At 40.0% G+C, this 26,414-nt stretch overlaps 1 protein-coding gene and 1 long non-coding RNA gene across 3 annotated transcripts; one reads left to right on the top strand and one right to left on the bottom strand.

Moving 5' to 3' along the window:
• Positions 1-12,259: 12,259 nt before the first annotated feature.
• Positions 12,260-26,325, bottom strand: KCNG3 (potassium voltage-gated channel modifier subfamily G member 3). Of its 2 annotated transcripts, none has more exons than XM_003640973.6 (2): positions 25,596-26,325; positions 12,260-17,121 (listed from the first exon to the last, which is right to left on the bottom strand). In XM_003640973.6, the coding sequence occupies exons 1-2, from the start codon at positions 26,222-26,224 to the stop codon at positions 16,476-16,478; spliced, it is 1,275 nt and encodes a 424-aa protein (XP_003641021.1). In that variant the 5' UTR covers positions 26,225-26,325; the 3' UTR covers positions 12,260-16,475. The 2 variants fall into 2 exon arrangements, with proteins under 2 accessions (XP_003641021.1, XP_419451.3); XM_419451.8 differs by having other exon boundaries at positions 25,563-26,325.
• Positions 17,118-20,405, top strand: LOC121110200. The gene is made up of 2 exons (XR_005858205.1): positions 17,118-18,349; positions 20,006-20,405. It is a non-coding gene; the product is annotated as an uncharacterized LOC121110200 (long non-coding RNA).
• Positions 26,326-26,414: the final 89 nt, after the last annotated feature.

Consider the following 26,414-nt stretch of genomic DNA (forward strand, 5'->3'; position numbering starts at 1 on the left):
ACCGCCCGGACGCGCGAGGGCCCACGGGTGGCCTCAGCGACGGCCTGCAAGAAGAGCCCTGAGTAGAAGCCGCAGGAGCGAGGGCAGAGCGAGGCCCGCGCACGCGGCAACACAAGGCTCGGTGCGCTGCGGTGCCGCCCTGGAGCCGGGCGGGCAGCGGCCGTCAGGCACTGGGAAGGCGCCCTGAGGGAGGCGGGCAGCTCTGCGCCTGCGCAGCGGCTGCGTGTGGGCCGGTCAGTGGTCCCGAGGTGGAAGAGGTCTGTCGAAACCAGCTCCACACCCGCAAAACAGACGTTATGTGTGCCTCATTTGGGCGTGGGGCAGTTTGCTCTGAGCTTCTTGGTAGTGAAAGCTTGCTGCTGTTACTTGTGTCTCACAGCGCGAATGCTGCGTTTGAGTTTGCCCTGCGAGTTGTCTGCCCTAGGCTGATGCTGAGGTCTTAACTCTACGTAATAAAAGATGATCCAGTGGTAATGCTTCATGGTTAGTGGGCTGTGTGGGACTACAGCTGCCCTGTGGGTGTAGTGAGCACAGAGTGCAGTCACTGCAGCCCCAGATGTGCCTGTGAGGAGGTGTCATCAGCAGGAAGGATGCTGTTCCACCAGGTCCATCTCTGCTGTCCTCTGGAGAGCCAGCAGGACGCTGCATTTGTGATACAGTCAGAACATCTACTCATGGTATTAGGGACGTTAACCACCAGTGCTGCGTTATTTGCTCAGTAAATTGGAGATTTATGAAAGCATTTTGTAAATATTACAGGAAGAATTGTGAAATCCCTGTAGGTTTAGAGACTAGGAAGTGTTAAGGAATTGGAATGAGGGCTGTATTTATTTATTTATTTATTTCCAGTGGAAAGGATTTTGCAGCTCAGAATTCTGCTTATATCTGGGAAAACTAAACTGGAAGGTGAGCTTGACTGTAAATCTGCCTGTAAGAGGACAGAGACGCTGAAGATAGGATACACGTGTTCTGTTAGAATGGAATCGTGGCTATGTTTTTATGCAAACTGTTTCAGTGTGTTGATGTCCGTGAGAGCTGGTTTGTACTGTGACTGCTGTGGACCCTTTCCCGGGGCCTGATTTTCTGCATGTGCACCATAGCTCCCCCTGCCCTGCTCTTTCAGTATTTGCGAAGACAAATAGGTTTGCTTAGCAAACTCTTTTACTAAGGTTGTGTCGTATCTCATTCCTCTACATTTTGTTCCATCCAGAATCTTGGAGAAGACTGTGGCAGCTCACATATGGAGATGATGCCATTTTCCTCGCCCTGTTGAGTCAAGTTCTAGAAATGTTCAGTATTGACTGAAAGCTACAGAAAGGAGCTCTGAGGAGGAAAGGAAAAATGTGCAAATGCATCACTTTTTTCAGTTAACTACTTTGAATTACAATTCTTACAAGTGAGCTGCTGAAACATAAACCTAGGGGCTGTCTCTTTTGTTTTAGGTCAGAAAACTGAAGGTTGGGAATTCTTTGCCTTACAAAAGAGATACATTGGAGGGCAATTAAAATTAATTACAAGTGGAGCTTCTGTAGTCCTCATAACACAAAAGCACAGAGATATTCTTTAAAAAGGAGAAAAAAAAAAAGGATAATATGAAGCCTTTCCTGTTAAAGAAAGATGTTTGTGCTTTAGGCTCTTGGTCCAACTTTCTTTTAGTCTGTAGATGTTTGCTGAAGACTTCTTTGCTTCTTAGACTTGCAATTAGATTGTAAAACTACTGCTATAGGAAGTAACTGGGGGCAAAACAAGGCCACTGTCCCTAGCAGGATTAGAGAAGGATGGGTTATTTCTGTGAACCATGGAAGTATGCACAGCTAATGTAAACAAAGTGTCCCAGCAGGAAGAGAGTTCCTACATCAGACTTTAAGCTGAATTCTAACTTCTAGGCAGTGAGATGAGCAATTCATGGAGACTGATAACTACAGCCAGTCTGTTAGGGCTGTTTTACCTTCATCTGTGGAGTGATATTGGCAGAAGCTGAAGAAAATACTGATCTACAAGCTATGCTGTAGTCTAATCTTTTCCATTTATTTTTCCAGGATTTTTTAAAGTAGCTGATTTCATACATGCAAGTTTAAGGTTATGCTTCTAGGGGAATAGATTTCTGGAGTGAATGAAGGAAGCAGAGTACCTTGACGTTATTCTGTTTTTTTTTTTGTTTGTTTTTGTTGATGAAATTGTTGTGTTTTTATTTTTGATTTGAGGATAAAATAAATAAAGAAGCAAGACCTTATTCAATTGCTTAATGAACAACACCCTCATATGCTGATCATTATTTCAGCACAGATGTCTGCAACTCAAATTCTGTGAGTCTGCCCATGCAGATCTGTCCTTGAATTCCTGAGAACAACTGTGTGGGTGGATTTAGAACATGAAATTGCTGTGTGCACTTATATTTTGTTTATGCAGTACTCATTTTTTTAAAGTACTAGATTGGATTTGTTTAATATTTGCCTTGTATCTGTGTGTGTATATGTATAATACATACAAACCTCCAAACTAGATGATGATCACCAAGCATAAGATCTATTAATGTAAGAGAGTGTAACATTGTAAACATGTTGTCTGAATCGTTTTATGAACTGAAAGAAATAAATCCTATGCACAGAATGGTAATTCAAGCCGTGATTGTTTATAAAAGCTACCTGAATTTATTGGTGCTTTATTGCTCAATTTATAGGATACATCACAGATGACTCTTGGAAATACTGTTGTTAGCTGAAAGAGACTTAACAACAGACTTAACAATGTTGAAAGTTGATTAAAATAGCTATCCGTGTAGTTACAACACGAGTATAAATTAAACCACAGTTTTTGTGCCTTTCTCATAGAAAAATCCTTGTGATTTTTTTTTTTCCCATGAGGGATATAGGGTTAAAGAGAGCTATTTATCTTCAATGTGAGTTTAGAAACAATTTGGTATTTCACTTTTGTTTCATGGGCACCTTTGTCTTCATGTGGGGCTTCTGCTTGAGAAATACTTAGTAGCAATAGCAATTTTGGCAAAGATGACATTGTGTTGGCTATAGTGTGTGAATGAGGAATCATTTTAAAGGTGTTGAATTTGATTTAGGGGTAATCTACCTCTTGTTATATAATACTCTTTTCCGGTTTTGGAACAGAACTTAACTCAAAAAGATAAGTAAGGAATTGAAAACTTGGTGATCTAAATCTTGTAAAGCCCAGTGCTTGAATAAAGTTTCTGGGGCAATAAGTTATGCTTTTAGTAGTTTGTTTTCCTTTGCAATTGTGTTGCATGTTTAACAGCAGAATGGAAATTGTGAAAGCAGTTGTTTGTTCCAGGTTAGTGATGAAGTATTGTTTCATTCTCCCATTTTCAGATGTGAAAAGCATTGTAGGGACCTCCAGTAAATATTGCTTTCTCTTTTTCCCAGCTTTGTTGTCTCTGCTTCTTTTTTTTTTCCCCATATTATCTGAATTGCAGAACTGAAGGTAAACTTTTCATCTGATTGAGACATCAGTGTTCTCTGTCGTTAAAATAATAACTACCTAAACACCCTATATACTTTTTAAAGAAAGTAATCTTGAAATTTGCGTACCTTCTCTTTATGGCTTAAAATGCTTATCGCTTTTGAAACACCATGCTGAGAGATGGGATCCTTTGCACTTTGCTTTCGACTGATGAAGACAACACAGCCTCAAAAGCACGTGTGTGTTTTTCTACTCTGATACACCTTTTTCCCCTATGACCAGAAGAGTAGTCTCAGTGTGGCAGTACCTTAGGCTTTTTGGTCTTTTCTTTTAAATATTGTATGTGTAGTGAAATAGGTGCCCAAGTGAAGTGAGCTGTATCTCTAAACATCCAGTGGTAAAATTTCTCTTCAAGGCTTTTTATTTTCACACTGTTGCCAAAATCTTCCTTCATCTCCCTTCTCCCTCTCCCTAAGCTGTGGGTGTTCATCTCCAAATGGTCAACAGTCCATGGCAAATGCTTAATTTTTCAGATTTCTTGTAGATACTGGGAGGATGATGCATTGTCGTCGTATTTCATTTCTTCTTGTCAGCCTTTTCATGTGCAAATGCATGAAGACTGGAGTCCAGAGATGACTGCATATTTAAGCAATATTGTTGCAAACTCCCTAAATGAAGCAAGATGATTTATAAACAAACAAGCCAAAAACCCCACAAAAACACTTCACACAAAATACTCTGTGCAATTTGTATGACGTGTGGCAGATAGACAATAGTATAGAGTCAAGCTGAGGAAAGATTCTCTGCTGTTTCTCAATATTAACAGCTAAATACAATTGTCTTGGAAATGCACAGGGCAATTTATAGCAGGTGGCTTGATTTGAATGCTTAAGTCTTTCACTTTCTTGCCCTCTCATAAGTCACTCACACTTATGACTTTAGTTATTATCAGTTGCCTATCCTATATGGTGTTCAGAAATGCTTGGACTTAATTTCTCTTTTCCCAGCAGTGACCAAGACTAGAAGTAGTCTAAAATAAACATACCTGGAACATGCATGGTGTGAATGTTCGATCCTCAGCATCCACTGTTTTGTTCCGCACTTCATCACTTGTCTGCACTGCTTCCCACAGGGGGCATAACCTGGTAAGTTGTGGAAAATGGGATGTGAAGATGGGTTTTCTAGATCCTGATGCCTGCCTAGAATCACTGCTGCTACCTCTAGGGCACAATTCTAGGTACTGGCATGAGATAAAGCAATTGAGAGCTGACTGAACTCTTGCTATACCCACTCAGAACGCCCAACTATGCTCAGATTATTTTTCAACAGGCTGTACTCTAATGGGTCTTTGTTTGGCTGATTTGCAGAAGGGAAAATATAAAAAGGCACGCTTAAATTTAGTAATACTAATGTCAATTGTGTGGTTACTAGAGAAATCTTTCTCATAGAAAATGTCCTTGTTTTATGAATCATTTAGTACATCAGAGGTAACATAATAAAAATAGTTTGCTGCCATGTGATCAGTGTCTCCAGCTTTGAAAATTGAATAGTTTTAAAAATGTTTATTTTTGAGGATTCAGTTCTTCCAGCAGCAGGATCTGCTATGCTGTGATACATCTGTCACTCCCCTCATTAATTTCCCTGCAGCGTCCTGTAGCCTCACTGGCATCCTGTAAGGAGTTATCCAGTGTTCCAGTGTAATCTCTTCACATGGTAGTGTAACTCAGATATGTTTTTTGCAAGTTTTTAGATGCTTTCACCCTTTTTCTTGCCACGTTAAAGTGGTATTTTTACTTTTTTAAAATATTTTCATTGTCAGCTCTTGAATACCTATCTGTGCTTTCTTACTGTTGTCAGAAAAGGACGTGTAAAACTGGGTGTTCTAGCAGATGAAAAAACCCTAACAGCATTTCCCTGCATAAGAGAAAGAAGTTGGGAAGATTTGGTAGAAGTGTGGGAGAACACTGAGAAAATCTGGAGTTAAGGGAAAGAGGGAAGTGCAGTAGCAGCTCTGCAAAAAATGGACTGAAGAGTGCTAGAGTGCTACAGCCTGTCTGCTAAAGGCTTTTCACAGTAAACTTTGCTGAACTGACTCTGGCGGACTTGTCTTGCTTAGGTTCTGTTATAAAAATTGTTTGTGAAGATTTTCATTTGGCTCAGTGTATAGGAGCCTGGGCTCTTGCAGTGGGAAAATCTGAGTTCTCTTTGGCTGGGGATTATCAGAGCTTGCAGAAGCATTCATAGTGCAGGCATGTTCTAGTAAGAGTGCCACGTCCTGCTCTGTAGCTTCAGGGAGCTGAAAAGATGAGGAGGTATGGAAACTGAGTTTTGGCAGCATGATTTTACTTGCATTTTAATTCATGCTTTCTTGATTGTTTCACATCCCCAGTTTAGTTCTCCTTTTAGATTTTTGCAATGGGATTATGGTTTCTTGATGGATTCTCTGTGTCCTTTTGACAAGAGCTCCTGTTGCTGTCTGTTCAAAGGCAGAATAGAAACTTGCTTCTATGTGTCCTCAGAATTGCTGGAGGTACTGCTTTGACCCCAGTTAAATTGCTCATCCCAAATCAGTTTGCCACCAGACAGACAATATTAGATTACTATAATCTGAGCCTACAGACTCAAGCCTCTCAGCAGTGACTAAACACTTGCCTTATAATGTAGAGATTACGCTAAAACAAAAGGAACCATATTACTCTATTTCTTTCCATTTTTCTTTCTTTTTCTGCTTTCACTAGGTTATTACGTTATAACATCACGTTTGCACTGCTTCAGTGATAAATGAATTGAGAGCGAGATCTACTTTCTGTCCTTACAGAAAAATTGTATGGGTATAGGCAAGGGAACTGTTCTCCAAACACCATTAAAAAGTTTTTACTTAAGGTCCATATATACTCAGTGTAATTTAAGAGCTGACTTTGCTTTTCACGTAAACTAGTTTGGACTTTGGAACAATACCTGTCTATATGTTTTCACTTTTCTTCCTTTTTGAGTGATTTCATCCCTAAAGCTTAAAAATTTCTTGAAGCTGGGTACAAAAAATATGAAATAGTGAAATATGATTTACGTATTTGATGGATGAAGAAGAAATAGAAGACATCATAGAGATCTTGTGGCTTATTTATGACTACTGGTAAATAACTGCATGTTTCTATAATGGACTTACCCTGTTTTTACTCTGAAATGTACCATGCACATTGGATGCCTTTTGTTTCAGAACTGTGTGTCTTCTTTGAGCAGTGAAATTGCTTAATGCAGTACTGTAGTTCTCATCTCCCTGCTGTGGTCTCCAAGACAATTCAGCTGAGCTTTTGTTTCATTCTCTTTTGAAAAGCAAATTAGTAAGTATTGTTTGTAGTATACCTTGCTTTAAAATATCAGGAGAAAATTGCTAAGGATGTTGCTTGGGAGCCCAGATTCTGGAACTGACCACAGCAGACTTTGCTGCATATGTTAGTATTAGCCTGGAGTGCAAGAAACTGGCTGACATGGTGCTGACTACAACTTCAGCTTGTGTAAGCAGCAACAGGTTGTGTTTAGTCTATCAACTGTCATGATTAAAAGCTAGGGTAGAGACTTTCCATGCTGAGATGACACATGTCCATGGAAATTTCCAGCACTTATCTCAAAGGAGATGTAACTTTTCTGAGCCTTTAAGTCAAAGCCCTTTGTTTGCTTTTGTGTGTATTTTGAGTTACAGCCTGCACAGACCAGTCCTTGGATCTCCTTACTGTGGATGCCATATGTTTTTTGGGTAGTCACTATCAGTCAATGGAAAGCGAGACAGCTGCTGAATGGGATGGGATGGTACTAGATTTTCTTTTCTGTGATATGAAAGATTGCTTCTGTAGGCATAGGCTTCTACAAGATGTTTAGAAGGAAACAGTAAATCACAAATTTGGCAATACAAATTGTCACAGTATGTAACCTGAAGAAAGGGTTTAAAGTGTTTCTTCTTATCAAAGGAGGCAGATGCTTACAAGAGATGAGTGGACTGCAGATCTGCTTTTTAACACAGTTCCTTGAAGAGTAGGACACTTGATTTATATATGTACCTGCAGAGATGAGGGTAAGACAGAGAGAAATAGGCAGGATGAGAAAGCAGACCATTTCAGAAGTATTTGGTACTCACACAGAGGCCAGTGCAGCTGGTGACAGAAAGAAAATGGGGCAGCTATGAAAAGAGTAGGAGCCAAAGAGGGAGTTGGATTGAGAAAGTCTAGCAAAGGAAAGCAGGGATGTGTTCTCAGGAAGGGCATGGCAGGACATTAGCAGTGATGGGGTGGAGGGCTGGAAAGCACAGTGAAGCCCTATTGTGTTTGGTGTCTGGGAATCATCTGTATTGTCTGCTCTTAATTTTTGGTGAGTTGCTTTTAGAAAGGACTTTATAACTGTCTCAGAGCATTTTGCACAGTTAGAGTTAGCATTTTTAACCTCTGCCTATCCCTCCACTCCCATCTCTCTTTTTCTTTTTTTTTTCCATTTATCAGTCTTCCATCTGCTCTCTGTGATGTTCTTTCAGTTTGCACAACAGTCCTAGTCTCTAGGTAGTGATAAATGCCCCCAGGCCAAGAAATGTAAAGTAATGAGTCCTCCACTGGGTCTTAAACTGAGTTCTTTAACACCAGGTGAAAAGAAATCATACCAAATTCTGAACTGTCAGTTGCTGCTAGTATTGCTGTTGCATACTGGTGGAAAGGGTCCAGCCAGTGGACATGCATTGTTTCAAGCTTGTCTGAGTTGCTTTACAGATGTCTAGTAGAAATAACGACTTAGAGTAATAAACCAAAAAATAAAGGAGTAAATACTGAATGTGAGTCAGCAGCATACACTGGCAGCCAAAAAGACCAACCATACCTGGTGTGCCCCAGGCCTAGCACTGACAGCCAGGAGAGGGAAGGGGTTGTCCCACTTTGCACTGCACTGTGCGGTCTCACCTGGATATTCCATTGGCAATACCTATTCAGCTGCCAGGTCATCTAGTGTTGGTGAGCTTTACTGAAGATGTGTGAGTGGATTTGAATGGACTGCAGGATGTGAGGGGCCAGGCTGAAGTTGTAGGTGAAGGGTAGGATGTGGATGATTTAGGCTATTCTGTATTGCATTGTAAAAGCCTCGCATGACTTACTGCTTTGCTTTGCATGACTGTTTCTTTCCCGTTATATGTGACACTTATTGTGGAGGAGGAAAGAGCTTTTTATCCTACGCTGACACAGAGAAATGTAATGGATATTTGCTCTCAGCTATCTAATCTGAATAGCATTTCAAATGTGACTGGGACAATCTATGTGAAGAGAAGGCAAAGGTAAGAGGTGCCTCAGTTGTGGGATGTTAATATTTAACCTTAACGCTTCTTGAGTGAGGATCAGGCAAAAAGAGAAAGTCTAAGGAAACAGGCAGGATAGAGACGCTGAAGATAGTGTCTGCTATATGGAGGGAAACCAGTGAGTTTCACAGTCCCTGGTCTTGCTGAGGATAATCTGGCAGGTACATGCAAGCCTTTGTCTTCCATAATTCAGATGTGAAGCAGATTTTCTAAAAGCAAAGCAAAATTTATCTTAACTAGTTCTAATTCTGTACTCATTGCCCATCCCTATTTTTTTTCTCTTCAGATGTACCTGATTCTTAAGTCTCTTGAGGCAATGTAGGGATTAAAAACGCTGTTGTGACCTAAAGGCTCAGTTTGTACTCTAAGCACCTGCATCCAGCAGGTGCAGCCTGAAGTCACTGCATACAAAGGCAGGGATACTCAAGGAATCCATACAAATTTGAAGGCTATAAGCCAGACTTTGTGGCAGGAATCCATGCTTTTAGATTTGAATTTATTTTTTACTGAAATAATTTTGTTACTGAAGATTTTCTTTTCAGTGGGCCTCTTGTTGGCTGTGCTTGGAGATTACCCTGTTGGGATTATTTCCCTTCGATAATGTTTATATAGTTTCTATACAATAGCATCCATATATAGCATCAAGGATTCAGAATGCTATTCAAATAAACGGCCTCGGTTTTACTTGTTCATAGCTTTCTATCAAATGATTCAACTGACATCCATTTGGAATATTAAACCCTAGCAACAATGTCATGGCAAGAAGCTGTGCTATCTTGGCACAGCCAGTACTGATGACAAAGGTTTTTTTAGCAACATAGGAATGATCAACTTCTAAATGCTGCATCCAGTGTGAGCAACTCTAAAATGGAGGGGGAGGAGAGGAATTTTATTTGAGTACTTAGACGTATACCAGACTCAACAAATTAGTGATATTCATGCTGCAGAGGAAAGCAGTGTCGCTTGCTTGCACTTTCATCAGGTTACCTATTTTGTGTTGGATAGGAGATGCAAATGCTTAAAGTGCCTGTAAAATTGTGTGTTAAAACATTAAAAACAGAGAGCTTTTGCTTCCAAAATATTTCAGAAGTTCTTTTATCACAATGTTTTCAAAGCATACTCATGTCATTAATTTTATGTAAAAACTTAAGAAAACTGATAAATAAGTGAGAAGTAAAAATGCTTGGGAGTTCTAAACAAAAGTCTGTTCATTTTGATAATAATGGAGTGGGCTGATGCCGGAGTAGTTGATAATTCATAGATCTCTTAAAATATTCAAACTTTTTTCTAAAGAACATTAGTTGTGTTCATTTTTGGAAGTACACTTGAAATGGCTGCACTTAATGAATCGCCAAAGTGCATCTCTACTCTTCTTACTTCTTCCCTTTAGCTCCTATCATGAGCCACAGCAATGCAAGCATTGCACCAGGGGACCTTCTTGTTACTTTGAAACTCCAGAACTATGAATATATTTCAGTGAACTTGAAGCCAAATTTGATCAACTGTTCTAGATTTGTTCTTCTGTATAATCCCCAAGGAATAACAGATGTACTACATGGTTGCTTGGTTGCTTTTTCTTTTCTGTTGGTTTTGTGTTTTTTTTTTTTCCCCCCAGTAGTTCTGTTACCCATAATTATCATCAACATGGAACTGTTTGAGTTGGAAGGGACCTTTAAAGGTCTTCTAGTCCAACTTCCCTGCAATGAACAGAGGCACCTACAGCTCAACGAGGTTGCTCAGAGCCCTGTCCAGCCTAACCTTGAAAGTCTCCAAGAACAGGACATCCACAACCTCTCTGGGCAACCTGTTCCAGCATTTCACTAACCTTTATCATAAAATACTTTTTTCTTATATCCAATCTAAATTTCCCCTCTTTTAGTTTGAAACCATTTTCTTTGTCCTATCATAGCAGTCCCTGCTAAAGAGTCTGTCCCCTATAAGGCCCCCCTTTAGATTCTGAAAGGCCACTCTCAGGTCTCCCTGGAGTCTTCTCCAGGCTGAACAGCCCCAGCTCTCTGAGCCTGTCTCATAGGAGAGGTGTTCCATCCCTTGGATCATTTCTGTGGCCCTCCTCTGGACACATTCCAACAGGTCCATGTCTCTCCTGTACTGAGGACTCCGCATCTGGATGCAGTACTGCACATGAGGTGTCACCATCACAGGCTAGGGGCAGGATCACCTCCCTTACCCTGCTGGCTTTTGATGCAGCCCAGGATACAGTTGGCATTCTGGGCTGTGAGGGCACATTGCTGGCTCACGTCCAGCTTGCCATTCACCAGAACAAGCTATGCCAGCTTGTACTGATAGTGGGGGGTTCCCTCAATGCAGGTGCAAGACCTTGTGCTTGGATATGCTGAACCTCATGAGGTTCTCCTGAGCCTACTGCTTAAGCCTGTCTAGGTCTCTGGATGGCATCCTGTCCCTCGGTGCACTGACTACACCACACAGCTTGGAGTTATCTGCAAACTTGCTGAGGATGGACTCAGTCCCACTGTTGGTGTCATTGATGAAGATACTAAAGAACATCGGCTTCAGTACTGAGCCCTGAAGGACACTGCCAGTGATTCTCTGTCCGGATATTGTTATAATGATATTCAGTTGCTGTTGCTGAAAAGAATAGCCCTCTCCATGTTTGTTTATTGTCTTACAATAGCTTGTGGATTAAATATGCAGATTTTCTGTTAAGTAAGGCTTCAAGGTTCTAAATGACAAGCTTCTCAGAAGCCAAGGAAGAAAGTTTTTGCCATGGTACCAATATGAATAGCCACAGAATTTGTTAAAAGTAAAACACCTTTTACAGTTAAACATGTTTGTCTTGACCCATAGGCCACAAAATATTTCACAAAATCAGTAAATTTTATTTTGTGATTTTAGGCATCTAATTCTGTATTCACATCAAGAAAACATATCCATTACATTTCCAAACGATAGCATACATTTTTCTTGACAGAGAAGCAAACAATATATAAATGTTTTATAAAATTATAAACATTTGAGTTTGTAAAGAATAAAGGAGTCTAACATGTAGTTGCAAATACTCATATGTTATTAATTTGACTAAAGATTTATATTATTCATCCTCTGTGGCTCTTGAAGTTTCTTGTCAAGCATAGTCAGTTGTGCGTGCTCCCAGTGCAGCCTTCTTGATGCTTATCCTATTACATCATCTGTAAAAGATACTCCCTACTTTATGTTCCACTTCAGAGGCTGTAGATCGTATTAGTTTTCCACTATAAAAGTGGTGTTTTGTTGTTCCTTCCACATGTGTTGGGACACATTTTCAGCTAATGTAAACTGCTGTAGCTTTAGCAAAGCCAGAAGACCTTTCTCACTTAAGGAAGTCTCTTTACTATAATCAGGAATCTGTTCTATATAGCAAGAGCTAGTGTGCTATATACTAATGTGTATGTTTTCTTTCACAAATAACAGAAAATGTTTTCTGAAGAATTTCCTTTTCTAAAATCAGTGATCAGTGATTATTTTAATTTATTTTTATAATTTATTTATTTATTTATTTTAATTTTTGCTATGCAGAGCTAAGGTTCTTTTCTGCCAAACATCTTATAAGCACACTGGAAAGGATAATATTAAAAACATGAAGGTACTTCAAGAGACCGAAATTCTAAGCAGTTGTTTCATCCTGAACCTCTTATGTGGAAGAATGTTCAGAACAGAGCAGACCTTGTTCATCCTGCTGGCTTATGGAAGACTCATTGTTTTGAATATGGAATTCAGTGTCTGCTGTGTGTGTACTGCTACTGCTGGCAGGCTCTTGAGGCTAAGGTTTTCTTATCATTACCAAGAGGGGAAGAGACAAGTGATTTGAACACATAAGGACATGAGTTTTCTTTCTGAAACAGCAAAGCTGAACACTAAAGTTGGAGACTGATTCCTTCACAGGGACTAAATTTCATAGACAATACAAAAACTTTTTGCTTTAAATACATAGTTATCAAGAAAGGCGCATGGGATTTTTATCTTCAAGCTTGCTGCTGTGTACACCAGCATCAACCACTGTGCAGTAACAATGAATTTCACATGTTTGAATGGCTGATCCCTATGATAATAAAACTGTAAAATCGCCAGTTGATTAAATTAATTGGGGGTTTTTGTTTGTTTTTTGCAGGTGTCCGTAAAAGAAATATTATTTCATGGACTTGTATCAAAGAAAACTGTCTTTCGTTATTTGCAATTTTTGAGGATGATGCTCCATGAAGAATTCTAGAAGGAAGATAGATGTAATTTCAGTAATTATCAATTGTTTAAATGGCATTGAATGCCCTGAAGGTCTGCAGCCGGTGTGCAGTTCCCAATAGGTCAGTTTTAAGGATCAAATCTAAAGTTTTATCTACTCTAAGGTATGATTAACCTTTGCTGTCTTCAAGATGGATAATGGTACTTCAGAATTCATTGGCATTGGTTTAACTTTAGGTGAACATAAAGGCGGGGTCACAATTGTAAGTTGTCTTCATTTATCTTCACTTTTATTATTTTATGTTTTATCTAATTTGTTTCAATTGCAAATGTTTCTAATGATCAAAGAAGTACCAACCATTAAATGTTTTTATTGTATTGGATTAAAACTGGCAAATACTAGAAATGAGCCAGTTTGTCCTCATTTGTCTTTGACATGCTGTATTTTAAAAGAAAGTACTGTACCCAATGGCTGCATAAAACACAATCCCAAGTACGCTTTCAGTAAAAGTTTCACCTGTTCAAATATATTCTCGTTTTTGACCACAAATATAATTCATTTTCTTTACAGTTTCATTAAAGAAAAAAAAAAAGAAAAAAAAAGAAAAACATTTGTCCATAGAAGATGGTATAACATATACTGCTAAAAATCAGGAACCCTAATTGCTTAGTATAATATTTTATTTTAAGGTTACTATTGAGATCATGTTACTTCAACTTGGTTTCTAAGGAAACCAAAGTCTACATGCTGATAATCATAAGACAACAGCAAAAAAAAAAAAAAAAAAAAAAAAAAAAAACCAACCAAAAAGAAACCCTACAACAGAAGAACCAACCCAACAGTATCTCTTCTTAATTGTTGTATAAAGAGAGCAGTTCCAAAATAATATTTTATTATAGCTGAATTAAAAATACATAAGGTCATTCTGTCCACATTTTGCCATACAAAAATTGAACATGAACTATTTTAAAAAAGTATATGATCTCCACAGACTTATTCCTTTACACAATTATTTTCAGTAGCTAATCTTTTTACACTGGGGAATGGATTCATTAGCTGGAAAACAATTAATAAAGGATCAAACATTTTGTTTGTGTACCAGATATAACCTGGATCTGTTCATCTTTGAAAATTTCCTGTACTTAATTGCTTATACAAAATGATTCAATATGCAAATTGATATTCACAAGTTAATATGTGCATTAATTTGTATGTATTTTTTCCTTTGTACAGGCATCTAAAAGTTAGATTTATGGTAGTAGTGAGTAGTATTGCAGTGTGTTTTATTTTGTCTTGGAATCAAGATTGCAACATACTTTAAAGTACTTATACTGATTTCAAACAATTGTCATCCTGATGGTGAGTTGTTCTGTGGAAGGAGGGTTTTACCCCAGAGTATTGATTTGGTCAATGAACAAAAGACAAAGTCATTTTTAAGGGTGTTTATTGGTATTTTTCCCAAGGTTAATACTTGGGAAATAACATGAAAATCTGTAGGTAGAAGATCTCAACTGGGTATTGGGTTTTTGTTTGTTTGTTTTTGTTTTTCCATTTTTAAAGGAAAAAAAAATTGAGAGAAGTTTAAAAAAAATAGAAGTTTTCTCCTTGAAATTTTGATTAGTTTTATACTGCCAAAGTAAACTTTTCATTAGAAGATGAAGATATCATTTTCTTCAAAAAGATGTTTGGATTTTATCAAGGAGGAATTTTTTTGTAAGGAGGAGAAAACATTGCAACTGACTATAATATATAATATATGCAGGATATATATAGGTACACATGCAGGAATACAGAGCCAGCACATCTCCACTGGTGTAAGATATCTTGAGTGTCTATGAAGTCACTACTTGCCTAGCTAACATCAGCTGTGAATCTCACTTAGGAATTTTTTGCTTAACTGATATTCACCTCTCTGTGGTTGCAAGAGCACATTCCTGAACTACATAATTCTGATACAAAAGGCATAAGTATAGCAGAATAGGGAAGTTTACAGCTGACCACCTGTGCACCAGAATGTGTCAGTGGCAAGAAATGGAGGTATGTCTGTAATGTTACTCAATAATACGCTCTATAAAAACTGCTGCAGGAAAAGTCAAGCTTGTATTTAGAAAGCTGCTAAAATTCTTTTCAGGTCTTCAGAAACATTTTATTCTTCAATGTATTCCTTTAAGACTACTTACGACTAAGACCACATAAAATGCTAATAAATTGTTCAAGTCTCAAGCGCTCTTTCAGGGTAGAGCCTTCAACATACCAGTCACTGGCCAACGCGATACTTCTCTCTGAGAGAGCAGTTCCAAATCTCTGTTTTCTAGGTGGTACTCATTTTATTTCTAAAGCTGTTAACAAATACATATACAAAAGATGCTTCTACAGTACAGTAATATTAAATGCATTATTTTAAGGCAAGCACACCAAATTTAACTATGCTGACGACTCTGAACTTTGAGGTTAGTAATAAGGTTCTTCACTGATGTTTATTGGTATCCAAATTTGTAAAGCTGTACCTAAACATGTTTTAGTATGTAACTGCACAGTTCTACATAGCAGCTTTTCAGAATTATACAGTACAAGGCTACTTAGCAGTACTACACAAGAAATGTAGTGAACAGCATTTCAGAACCTAACTTGATTCATTTTAATTTGTAGTTACACTGGAGAATATACCCTTTTGCCAAGTGCAACTTGCACTTCTATATTTCACTTACTTTGATATCTTTTGGGCAGTTGTTTTTGAAACTTCCATAAAGTGTATCCTTTGTTAAGGACTGTGTAATTTAAAGATGATGGAGAGTCACATTTGACAAGGAGCAGCTACATTTGTTTTCCAGTGCTTTCTCCAGATCATTTCAAGTGATGGAATTTTATAATTTGTCTTAGAGAGCTTTCACTATGATATACATAAATGTTTAATTAAGTGGAAAAAAAACCAACGATTATGAATATGTAACTTCAGGTGGATGGAGTTGAACTGAGCGTATATAAAATTTGGATAGCTCTCCCACTAAACTACCTGAAAATACATTTATCAATGCCAGTATTTTTATGTTGATCTTCATAAAGTATAACAATTCAATTAAAGATTTGATTCCAGAGAAGAAAGTAACTGTGGTTAGGGAGGTCTTTGCTACAACATTCAGAGCTGCATGTACTTCTGCTACACATTGCTCTGAATGATATAAGATGTAATTATGGGAATGATGGACCTCAGTGTTAAGCCCATTTATTTGTTCTGCGTTCATGTGGAAAGGCAAACTGAAGACCAAGCTGGTCTGGTTGAGGACTTCTGAATCCTGTTTTGTCATTTTGTTCTCTCAGATTTGAAAAATCACTCTTTTTCCTTGCAAGATGCCCAAGGTAGGTAGCCATCCTTCCTGTCTGAATGGTGACGGGCTTTCTCCAGGCGGGACGAGAATGTTGTTCCATAGGACCATCCAGTCAAGGAGGAAACATGAAGGGACTTTCCACCGTTCTCTTCTAAGACAAAGCTTAGCAAGTAACTACAACAGAATTCGAGTAGGGTCAATTTAAGAATTCAGCAGAGAGGCTTCTACCATACCTAGCAGATCGGAACTTGAGCTCATGGTAACACTGCACAAAGCTATGATAAATGAAAGTGATTGGCAAGGCTAGTAAAACGATGCCACTAACCACGCAGATTCCTCCAAGAATCCTTCCCGGTACTGTGATGGGACACATGTCACCGTAACCAACTGTGGTCATAGAGATGATCACCCACCAACAAGCAGCAGGGATGCTGGCATAATCCTTATTCTTTGTTCCCAAGTCCAGCCCATTTTCAAGCAGCTGGGAAAGTGCACTGAAAATTGCCATAGCAACACAGATAAAGACAAGGAGCATCACCATCTCTCTGTAACAACGCTTCAGAGTCAGACCAAGTGTTTGAAGGCCAATGAAATGACGAGCCAGTTTAATCACCCAAAAAATCCTCATCATTCTTAAGACCCTCAAAGTGACTCCAGCCCTCTGGAGTTGCGAATTTTCCCCTGTAAAAACTGTCATTAGAACAGAGATGTAGTAAGGAGTAATTGCCAGTAAATCAATAATGTTGAGAGGTCTTCTGACAAACTCACACTTGTTCTTTGAAACGATGAACCTCACAATGCACTCTGCAGTGAACCAGCCTATGCAGATAGCTTCAATTATCCTGTCAAAAGAAAGAAAGTACAGCGTTTATGTTCTGTGGAAAGGCTTTAGTGGAGGTTTGATGTTTTTTTTCACAGACATTACCAAATTGACATTCAGACCTTCACAAACAACAAACAGAAAGCCACACTATTTTTATTCTGAGCATGAAGCACCAGATTTCAGCAAATAACCTTAAGATCTAATGAGGAGCTTAAACTGATCTGTGCTAAGAAATTATACACTGATCATTTTCTGTGGATTATATATGCCTATCCTAATTCTGGAGAAATATGCCTACAAAATGTGGGACCCTAGAGAAAATGGTGTGCCATCAATGCCAGTATTTAATATAATCTAACATACTTCTTGGTTTTGTTTAAAATCTGCGAGGCTTGATTCACTTAGGAATGCCGAGGACTGTGGATCAGTGAACTGGCAATGTGTTGATCCAGACAGCTAAACTAGAATGAAAGTGAAGATGGAGTAGGTGGAAATCAGCTATTGCATCAGATAATTCATGCAAATTGGCTCTTTAAAAACCAGCTGAAACCAGTCTTATTTGCATCCCAAACAGGGGCTTACCTAGAACTATATTCAAGATTTCATAGTATTGCCACTAAATACAGGTAGTATTTTATTCTTCGCCATTGGGTACACATAGTACCAAAAGTAATAATCTAGTGTACCTTCATTTACCACTATGCTTAGCATTACTGAATTTTATATTTTCTTTTAAATGTAATTCCCTCTAAACTGTGCCATAGCAAAATGTCAGGGGAAGCAAAATGATAGGCAGGATCGTCTTCTCAAATACAAATAGCTGCCTTGATAAAAGAAAGCACTGCTGTCCCGGAGGGTGATTTCAGTACTCTCTTGAGTGTTCTAAAGTCCTGCATGATCATGTGAGACTTGAGAACATTTTCAAATTGAAACACTGGAAGGTAGAAACAGAAGATAAATTTTCTCTGCAATTATTTGATAACGGTTGTGCACATTCTATTGAATATCACATCTCAAAATAACCCTTTTCTTTAGGAATTCAAACAGTTGTCACTTGCTTAATATTGGATGAAACGGGAGTTAGCATTTCCCTCTTTCCTTTGTTTGCTTTCACTAACTTTTTGCAAAAAGGAAAAAGCCACTCACCGGTGCCATCTCTACCAACACGTCTGACACCTAAGTGACCTTAGAGTGGAGACTTGAAAATGACAGATTCAACTTTTTTCTACAGCAGGTTTTCTAATAAGGTACTGTCTATAGAAATGGTAATGATTTGGAAGTAATAATTCAACTGTCATTTGAAGCATAAAGTTTTGTTTCCTTAACACATTTACATATACATACATATTTACTGTTTCTGAAATCTGTTGACATTATTGTTAAGACAGTGGGCTGCTAGAGAGACAGATTCTTCTATAACTGCTGTAATTATGTTAACAGACTATAAAACAACTTTCATAAAAGCTTCATACATTAAAGTTTTGTTTTAACTTTGTTTTATTCCTTTATTCACTTCAGTTATATACTAAAAAGTAGAGGCAATAGTAATAGTCAGTTGATGTATATTCATAATGTATGCTATAATTCCAGCCACAGACCTTGTTATGACCTTACTCGTGTTTCACAAATACCAATGAAAGTCCTGTAAGCAAGGGGCCTTTTTTAATAAAGGGCTTATAAAATACTTGTTCATATTAGCAACCTCTGATGTAAGGACCTACGAATTTCAAAAATAGCTTTCCCTTAAGAATTATGTGTTCTCTTAAAAATTAAGCCTTTGAAGACACTAGTGTTCCTGTTAATAACAGCGAGTGGTAACTATGTCAGATCCCAGTTTGGTTTTTAAAAGAAAGTTCAGATCATAATGCCTTCTAAGCAAGTCTTGCACAGAATATATGAAAGTTATTGTATGAATGTGAATTCTTATTACTTCACATTGAAAAATCAAGAAAAAAATGTTACTGGGTAACATTTACACTTACACTTCAGACATTTTTACATTCATGAGTAGAAAATACATAAAACTTTCTTTAGTAAAAGGAGCCCAACAGCATGGTTATAGTAATGAACAAACTGATGAAGGCTGAATATGCTTCTAAGTTGGCTACTTGAGTCTTCCTGTAATTATTACAAGAAAAAATATAGCTGGAAAAAAAAATTGCAGCCAGGAATATTCTACAGTGTCAAGAAATTTTGTTTCATTTCATCTTATGAGATTTCTCTGATAATTCTGTGACCTATGACATTGAGCATTTAAATGAAAAAGACATTCTTAATTTTACCATTAAAAATTGCTTCATTTGGTACTTCCTCCTGATGCCCCTAAAACAGTGGTCGTGTAATTCCTCGATTGTATCCCAAATTGGCAGGTTATCTGTGAGTCAAGTCTTGAGGAAGCTAGGTCCTAATCACTGTGATTCAGTAGAAGTTATCTTTATGAATCACCATTGATTCAGTGTTCTGGTATAACTTTGGGAAATAATTGTGCAAGTAGAAATCCAAGTTTGATGAAATGTGATGAATCCATTCTTCTCCAATGGTCCTGAGCATGAGAGATATTGTAAGTCAGTTATACTGCTTTAGGAAGGACTGGAGAACCTTTTATTGTAGACTACAAGAGAGCTAAGGGACATCAACGATATAAAATGACAAAGCAAGGTTAAAATAGTAGAGATGCATTACATCTGCTTGACAATATATTGCACTTCCATTTCTGGTATGTTGTTGTTTTTTGTTGTTGTTGTTTTTTTTTTTTTTTAATCAATCCTTTTTTTCTCATCAATTACAACACAACCTGGCTTGGGAGGTGACAAAGAAGGGTCTTTTCTTAATGCTTAGATACAAGTGAAATGTATTGTTCCTCCTCTCTTTTCACTTTTTTTTTTTCTTCTTCTCATTTGTAGATGGATTTCAACCATCCTAATGAATCACCTAAGTGAGTAAGTGATTTGGTGAGCACAACTAGAAACCTGACCTGTTGTGAAACCTAGAGCGCTACATACTATGTTTCCACCTTCACATCGTCTCCCTCTTCCTTATAGCGACTTATCTTTATAATTAAAGTATCCTTGTTAGTGGAGAAGTAATATCTAATAAGAAAATTAAAATCCTTAAAAGAATTTAGTATCAAGCTAAGGCCAAGTGAAATTCACTAAGAAGGCTAATGTTACCAAACTGTAATCAATTCTTAAAATATTGCTGCAAGTTCACCTGACAGACTGCCTGTTCCTGAAATAATAAGCTGCTTTAGCATCTGTATTTAAGTGTATAATTAAATTGTGAGCTTTGTTTGGTAAAATGTAATACCTGTTCTGGTTTAGCATTTGTTCGTTTTATCCATTCAGTTTTAAAATAGCTGATATCCAAAAAAGAGACCGGAAATTAAAAACAAGCTCATGAAGTATTTATTTGGTGATTCCCCACAAAATCTGAATAACCAAAGAGAATATGAAGTTGTAATTTTTAATTAATTATAGGTTATTTCTGCTCAAACTTACTGTTCATTGGCCCAGACCTACGTTACATAAAAGAGGATGGGATTTTGTTTTTTTCAATAAATTGCCTCTTGGTACTTAATGGGTCTTTTGGCCATAAACTGTCAGTGAAGATTTTCTGAGCCTCACTTCCACTGTAATCCAGTCAGTGTTTAATTTTCTGTTCCATCTGATAACTTCCTTTTGGAATAGGCAGTTTTATGTACACTGAATTAGAGTGCTTGCAAAATATTTTTCAATCACTAACAAGGCTAGTTTTGTTATATGAATTTATATTTTTTAGTATAATGACATTGTAAAGTGTTTGAGCTTACTATTACGCCTTGGCCCAATGTGCCAGTTTGTATACTTTTAATATTCCCTCGTGATTCGGTTGAAATCTCCCCAAAAAATTCATTTGTGGCACTGTTACTGATTGAGCTTGTAAGTAGAACATAAACATCATCAAGACACGAGGAAAACATGAAACGGTTAAAGACAGTCTATGACAGGATTCAAGGCTGTCAGCACTGACGTGTTAAATTGTTGCTAAATCCTATTTCCGTGTCACCTGAAGAATGTCCAAGCAGTAGCCAGAAAGATCAAACTGCTGCTTGGGAAGACTTGACATCATTTCAGCAAAAAGCCTTTTCTAATCCTTTTGAAATCAACAGGATTTCTGCCTGCCTACAAAGTGCAGAGCAAGGACCATATAGCAGCCAGTTTTGCAGGCATTTTCCCCTTCTATGCCTGCTCTGGTAGCAGTGTCTCTCAATGCATTAAATGTTGGTTAGTGCCTGCCTCTTGTGGGGAGTTGTAATGACCAGCACTGCCTGGAGAAGGGGAAAATGCTTCCCAGCTTGCAGGCAACATCTGGATAGGAACATCCCAGCCCTGAGGTCCTCAGCATCTTTGTCACATTCTTGGAATATGGGATTAGCAGCCAGCCCTGGTGAGATGGTTCAGTTTCCACTGTGGCCAGGCAGTGATGCATGTCCATTCTTTGTGTTATATCAATTTTTCAAAAATCTCTTAAATTCACAGGAAAAATCCACATCTTTGTTTTTAAACTAAATCTGGAGTTCCGTTCATTACCTTCAGCCTACTTTTAGAACTTAGGCAAAAAAGTGGTTAGATTTTCTCCAAGAAAGAATTTCTTACATTTATGAACAGTTGTTGAACATGAACATTTGGGTGTTCTGAAATAGTAATGATTTTTGTGCCTCTAAAATTCAAGTGTAACTTTTTAAGCTGATGTTTTGCACACAGACGAAGAAGCTGATTGGCATCTGTTGAGAAACGCTGTTTAAATTCTTTTGCTTAACAACACAGCAATCATATACATGTGACAACTAAGAGATTATTTCAATATCAATTTAATCATAAGTGGAAAAGGGGCAACAGCCTCTTTTTATGCTACCTAGCTACTCTTAGAAAAATAGTTTAAAGACAGGTAGATAGAACTGCACTGTCTCTGCTTCAAATTACTTCCTGTCACAGGCTCAAACTCCCTCCAGAAGATGACGCTTCTGGTCAGTTTATGGATGGGTCTGTGATCAGAGAAGCTCAGTATGCAACTGTTGACATAGCTCAGAAGAGAGCAAAGATGACTTGAAATTGCCAGAAGCAACAGAAGGAAGACATGTGTCCCTCCTGTCTGCTCCTAAACTGTGCAGATCTGATGCAAATCGTTAGTTCTGGTAAGTGAAACGTGCCAAGCTGGGGAAAAGAGAAGTCATAGAATGCGAGGAAATTGTAATAGCTCATTCCTCATCCTAAACGTGGACCCAAGGAAGGCAATCTCTCTGCAAATGAGGGAATTATATTGTCCCCAAGATCTGTGAAATTCAGAGATCAGATTCTTCATCCCTCTCTCCTTTAAAAGCCTTGGAGTTCTCTGTTGCCCTCTAAAGAGTGTTACTGCAAGGACCAAAAACAGATGTACAGTGTTCACCCTTTGACAGCGCTATCACAGTCAAATGTCCTAACAACATAAGGGTCTCTGAGAGGGAGATGGGAAAAAATTGGTGGACCCAATTCCTCTTCTGGTGAAGAGGTGTTTCTATAATAGAAATATATATATATGTATGTAAACAGCTGGTATTAATTGGCAGCAGTAGTAACCCTTACTGCAAACATCATTAAAGAGGCTGATTTTGTACATTATGGAATTAGTTACCACCTTGCCCTCAGAAGCAATGTCCAGATATGGAGGAGACACCCTGGCTGAGCTGTTTCCACTACAGCTGCCCTAAGTGGTTCTGTGTGTGGTTACCTTAATTCAGCCACAGAAATGACTTGTGTGGCACCTTTCCAAGCCATAAGTAACACAACACTGAGAAAAGGACAGTTGTTTTTTATTGGTAAACCTATGAAAGAATGAAAATATCAGCAAGATTTTAGGGTCACTGAATTTCCTGAGGTAATGCTCATCTCTTCTAAGCTCTGACTGATACTGATTTGGATAGTCAGTTCTATCCAAAGTCTCCATTCTGATGAGTTCTAGATAAGCTCATTCAATTTTTATTTCTAAAAGTTTTTCATACGTGCTTTTAAGGGTAATGTGAAGTCTTTGCACTGGTAACTACAGTGCCATATGTCAAAACCCACCTCCGTAAAGCAATAATGAACAGTTTCTCTTGGCAGTAAACATTATTGCATACTGTATGTTACACAGAATTTCTTTGTTTCAGTAAGATACCTCTCTTAATAAACAAAAGACAGAATTTCACTTCAAACTCCTGGATGGCTTGGGAGCCAATGGCAAGTTCCTACAAGCACTCTCACTGACAGGCGGTACTGCCACAGTACATCACTCCATGCACTGCTGTGCAATTTCTAAGGTCAGACTTTCAGGTAAGCTGCTCAGGTTTTGGAAACCTAAGGAAATGTAAATGAAACGAAGTCAGATGACAACCAGGCATCTTAGGTCAAATCCTCTGGCAAGTGTCAGTAGATGCGACTTAAGTGGATTGCTCAAAAGCAATGGTAGCTCACTCCTTTTCTCTAGACATTGCAGGCTTTTTAGTCACGATGCAGCATGCAGAACAAGGAAAGAAGCGGCTCTTATGAGGGGACAAGGCCACCTCGGGAGGTGACAAGCTGTGGGTAGGTGGGAACACATTTGTATCCATTGTCATTGTGTTCAGATTAAATTGTTATTGATTAACATACAGAGATAGATAGCACATGGGCTAAGACGCACATGAAATGAACCAGCGTGTGTGTTTGTGTGCAATAGACTTTTGCAAGAAGGTTAGAAATTGTTCACAGCAACTTTTATCCTTATTATTGCCCATCTATAGACTACTACAGCTGGTCCTAAGGAAACTCACCCTATCATTGGCAGTGCTGCTTTCCATTTTAAAAGCAGCCTTCCCTACCCTGGCAGGCGCTTGGCTATACAGAAAGCCTCATGAGTACTTAGGACCCCAACACTTGTTACACAGTATACAATCAGAGGAGTAAAAGTATGTGTTTCTATACACGTTTGTGAAGATGAAGGTAATATGAAAGAAAAATTACGTCATCTGCCTTGTTCATCTGCACATTAAACTCTCAGTGGAAAATTGTTGATGTCCACATCATAAAGATGTGATCAAAGATATGGCATTTCAGCCATATATTTGACCACATTGATGCTATGTTGCTGTTGCATGTATTTTCCTGTGTCTAGTGGGAATATCCAAGCAACGTCTTACATAGAGGTCACGCAGAGCATCGCCCATTTGAAGTAACCCCGCAGAGGTTATGTAAGGCTTCCTAACTGGAAGAACGTGTAAGAGCAGCTTCTGACATAGCTGTGTCTGGGCAGGAACCAAGAGCTTCTCAATCTGTAGCTGCTTTCTTGTTGTTCGTGCAATTAATGCTTTGGCTCAGCTACAAACAGAAATACAGGTGCACTTTCCATTAAGTTAATGGAAACTAGGAAAATACTTTCCAAGGAATTAATTTGGCTGAATGTGATATATCACATTCCAATTAACTCTATGGTAAAAGATGGTAATTTCATAATGACGGGGCTGCAGTTTCACTGTGGGGCCCCTTGAGCAGAGTAGAAGCTGAACACTTTTCGTTGAATATTCTATTGGCTTTAAACGAAGAGATGTGGGAAATACAAGAAGCGTTTACTTTAATCTGTGTTGTCTGAGGCTTATTTATGAGAGAACTCTCAGTGGAGCAGCGCCCATTCTGTTCTCTAGGAGAGCAGAAGATGGAGAGTGGTGATACTGAAGTCAGCTGAGTTACATGGCTGTAACCCCGAGCTGAGGTCACAAAGAGGAAAAAGGAAGAGGTTGTTCTAGCTTGGAGGACTCGGAGCCGAGCCTAAAACCCGTGCCCTCGTTTCTGCAACTGTTTCACACTGTGTAGCGTGTTTACACGTGTTGTGTCTAAAGGAAATGTAAACATCTGCTACATTCGCCCAGCGCGGTACGGGATGAAGCATTTCAGGAGCTCCGTGCTCAGCCCGATCGGTCCGCTCAGAGATGCTGAGGGGCAAAAGGGGACGGGGTGAGGCCGCTCCCAACATGCCAGATTTTAGCGGGTCGGATCCGTCACACCGGGTCTGCTCCAGCAGAAGGACCTGTGTGAATACCCGAAGCGTTCTCCCCTAAGGAAAAGAGAAGGGAACTGCGTTTTTTCAAGGTTCCATTCCCTAAATAGACAGTACGATCTAACGCGATTTCAAGAGCGTGCGAACCTCTCCTTGGGTAAGGAGCCTCGCGGCTTCTACGAGGAAGGGCGCGGCGGTTCCGACACGCTGCGCGGACAGCGGAGCCGCGCTGTGCCCCCACCGGCGGATCCCCCGGCAGCGGAGCGCGGAGCCGCCCGGGCCGTCGGGGCAGCGCCCATTCCCCAGCCCCCGGCTCCCGTTCCGGCGCTTGGGCTTTCCCCGCCGCGGCTGCACCTACAGAGAACGAGGACGAGCGGCAGGACAGACGGGACGGGACACACGGGACAGCGGGAAAATAAAGGATCCTCCTACCCTGAGGGCTCCCTCACTGACTCTGCTGTGTACCTGCTCTGCTCCTCCACGCTGCGGTTCTCCGGCGCCCGCCACTCGGGCAGGGTGCTGGCGCACAGCACCACCATGGACACGATGACGAAGAGGATGGAGACGGTGGCCAGCACCTGGGCCGCCAGCGAAGACGTGGGCTCCTCGAAAGTCCGCCGCATCCTCTCCAGCCACTTCCCTCCCTCGGCCGCCGCCGCCGCCGCCCGCCGGGCTTTGCCCCTCGGACCGGCGCCGGAATCCCCCGGCGGCTCCTCGGCCGAGTAATAGGTGCACGTCTCGGACATGCGGTCGTCGAGGCGGCGCTGGCAGCAGTAGTCGAGGTGGGAGCCCTCCAGCCCCCAGTAGATGAGCTCGTTGTAGAAGGAGAGCTCGCACATGTGCGGCACGAAGCGGAGGTGCCCGTGCCTCACGTAGAGCATGATGAAGCCGAAAGCCTCCGAGTGACGGTCGAAGAAGTACTCGTTCCGCTCCCGGTCGTAGTCGTCGCACACCTCCAGCACGTCCTGCTCCGACAGGCAGCCGTGCAGGCGGCTCACCCGCCGCAGCGGGAAATCCTTCAGCACCTCCCGGGAGAAAGAGTACCGGGTGCCCCCGACGTTCAACACCACGGCGGGGCCGCGGCCAAAGTTCATGGCTTGGGCGGGACGGAGGAGGGGGGCGGGCAGGGCAGGGCTGCGAGCAGCGGCGGGGGGCAGCGGCTGCCCCGGCCCCGGCTCCGCTCGCAGCGCTCGGCGACGGGCCGGGGGGAGGAGGAGGAGGAGGAGGAAGGAAGGCGGAGGGCTGCGCTCCGGCGCCCAGCGGCCGCGCAGGATTCGGGCTCCG

The sequence above is a fragment of the Gallus gallus genome, chromosome 3 (genome assembly GCF_016699485.2).
Source record: "Gallus gallus isolate bGalGal1 chromosome 3, bGalGal1.mat.broiler.GRCg7b, whole genome shotgun sequence".
In the NCBI taxonomy this organism is placed as follows: Eukaryota; Metazoa; Chordata; class Aves; order Galliformes; family Phasianidae; genus Gallus; species Gallus gallus.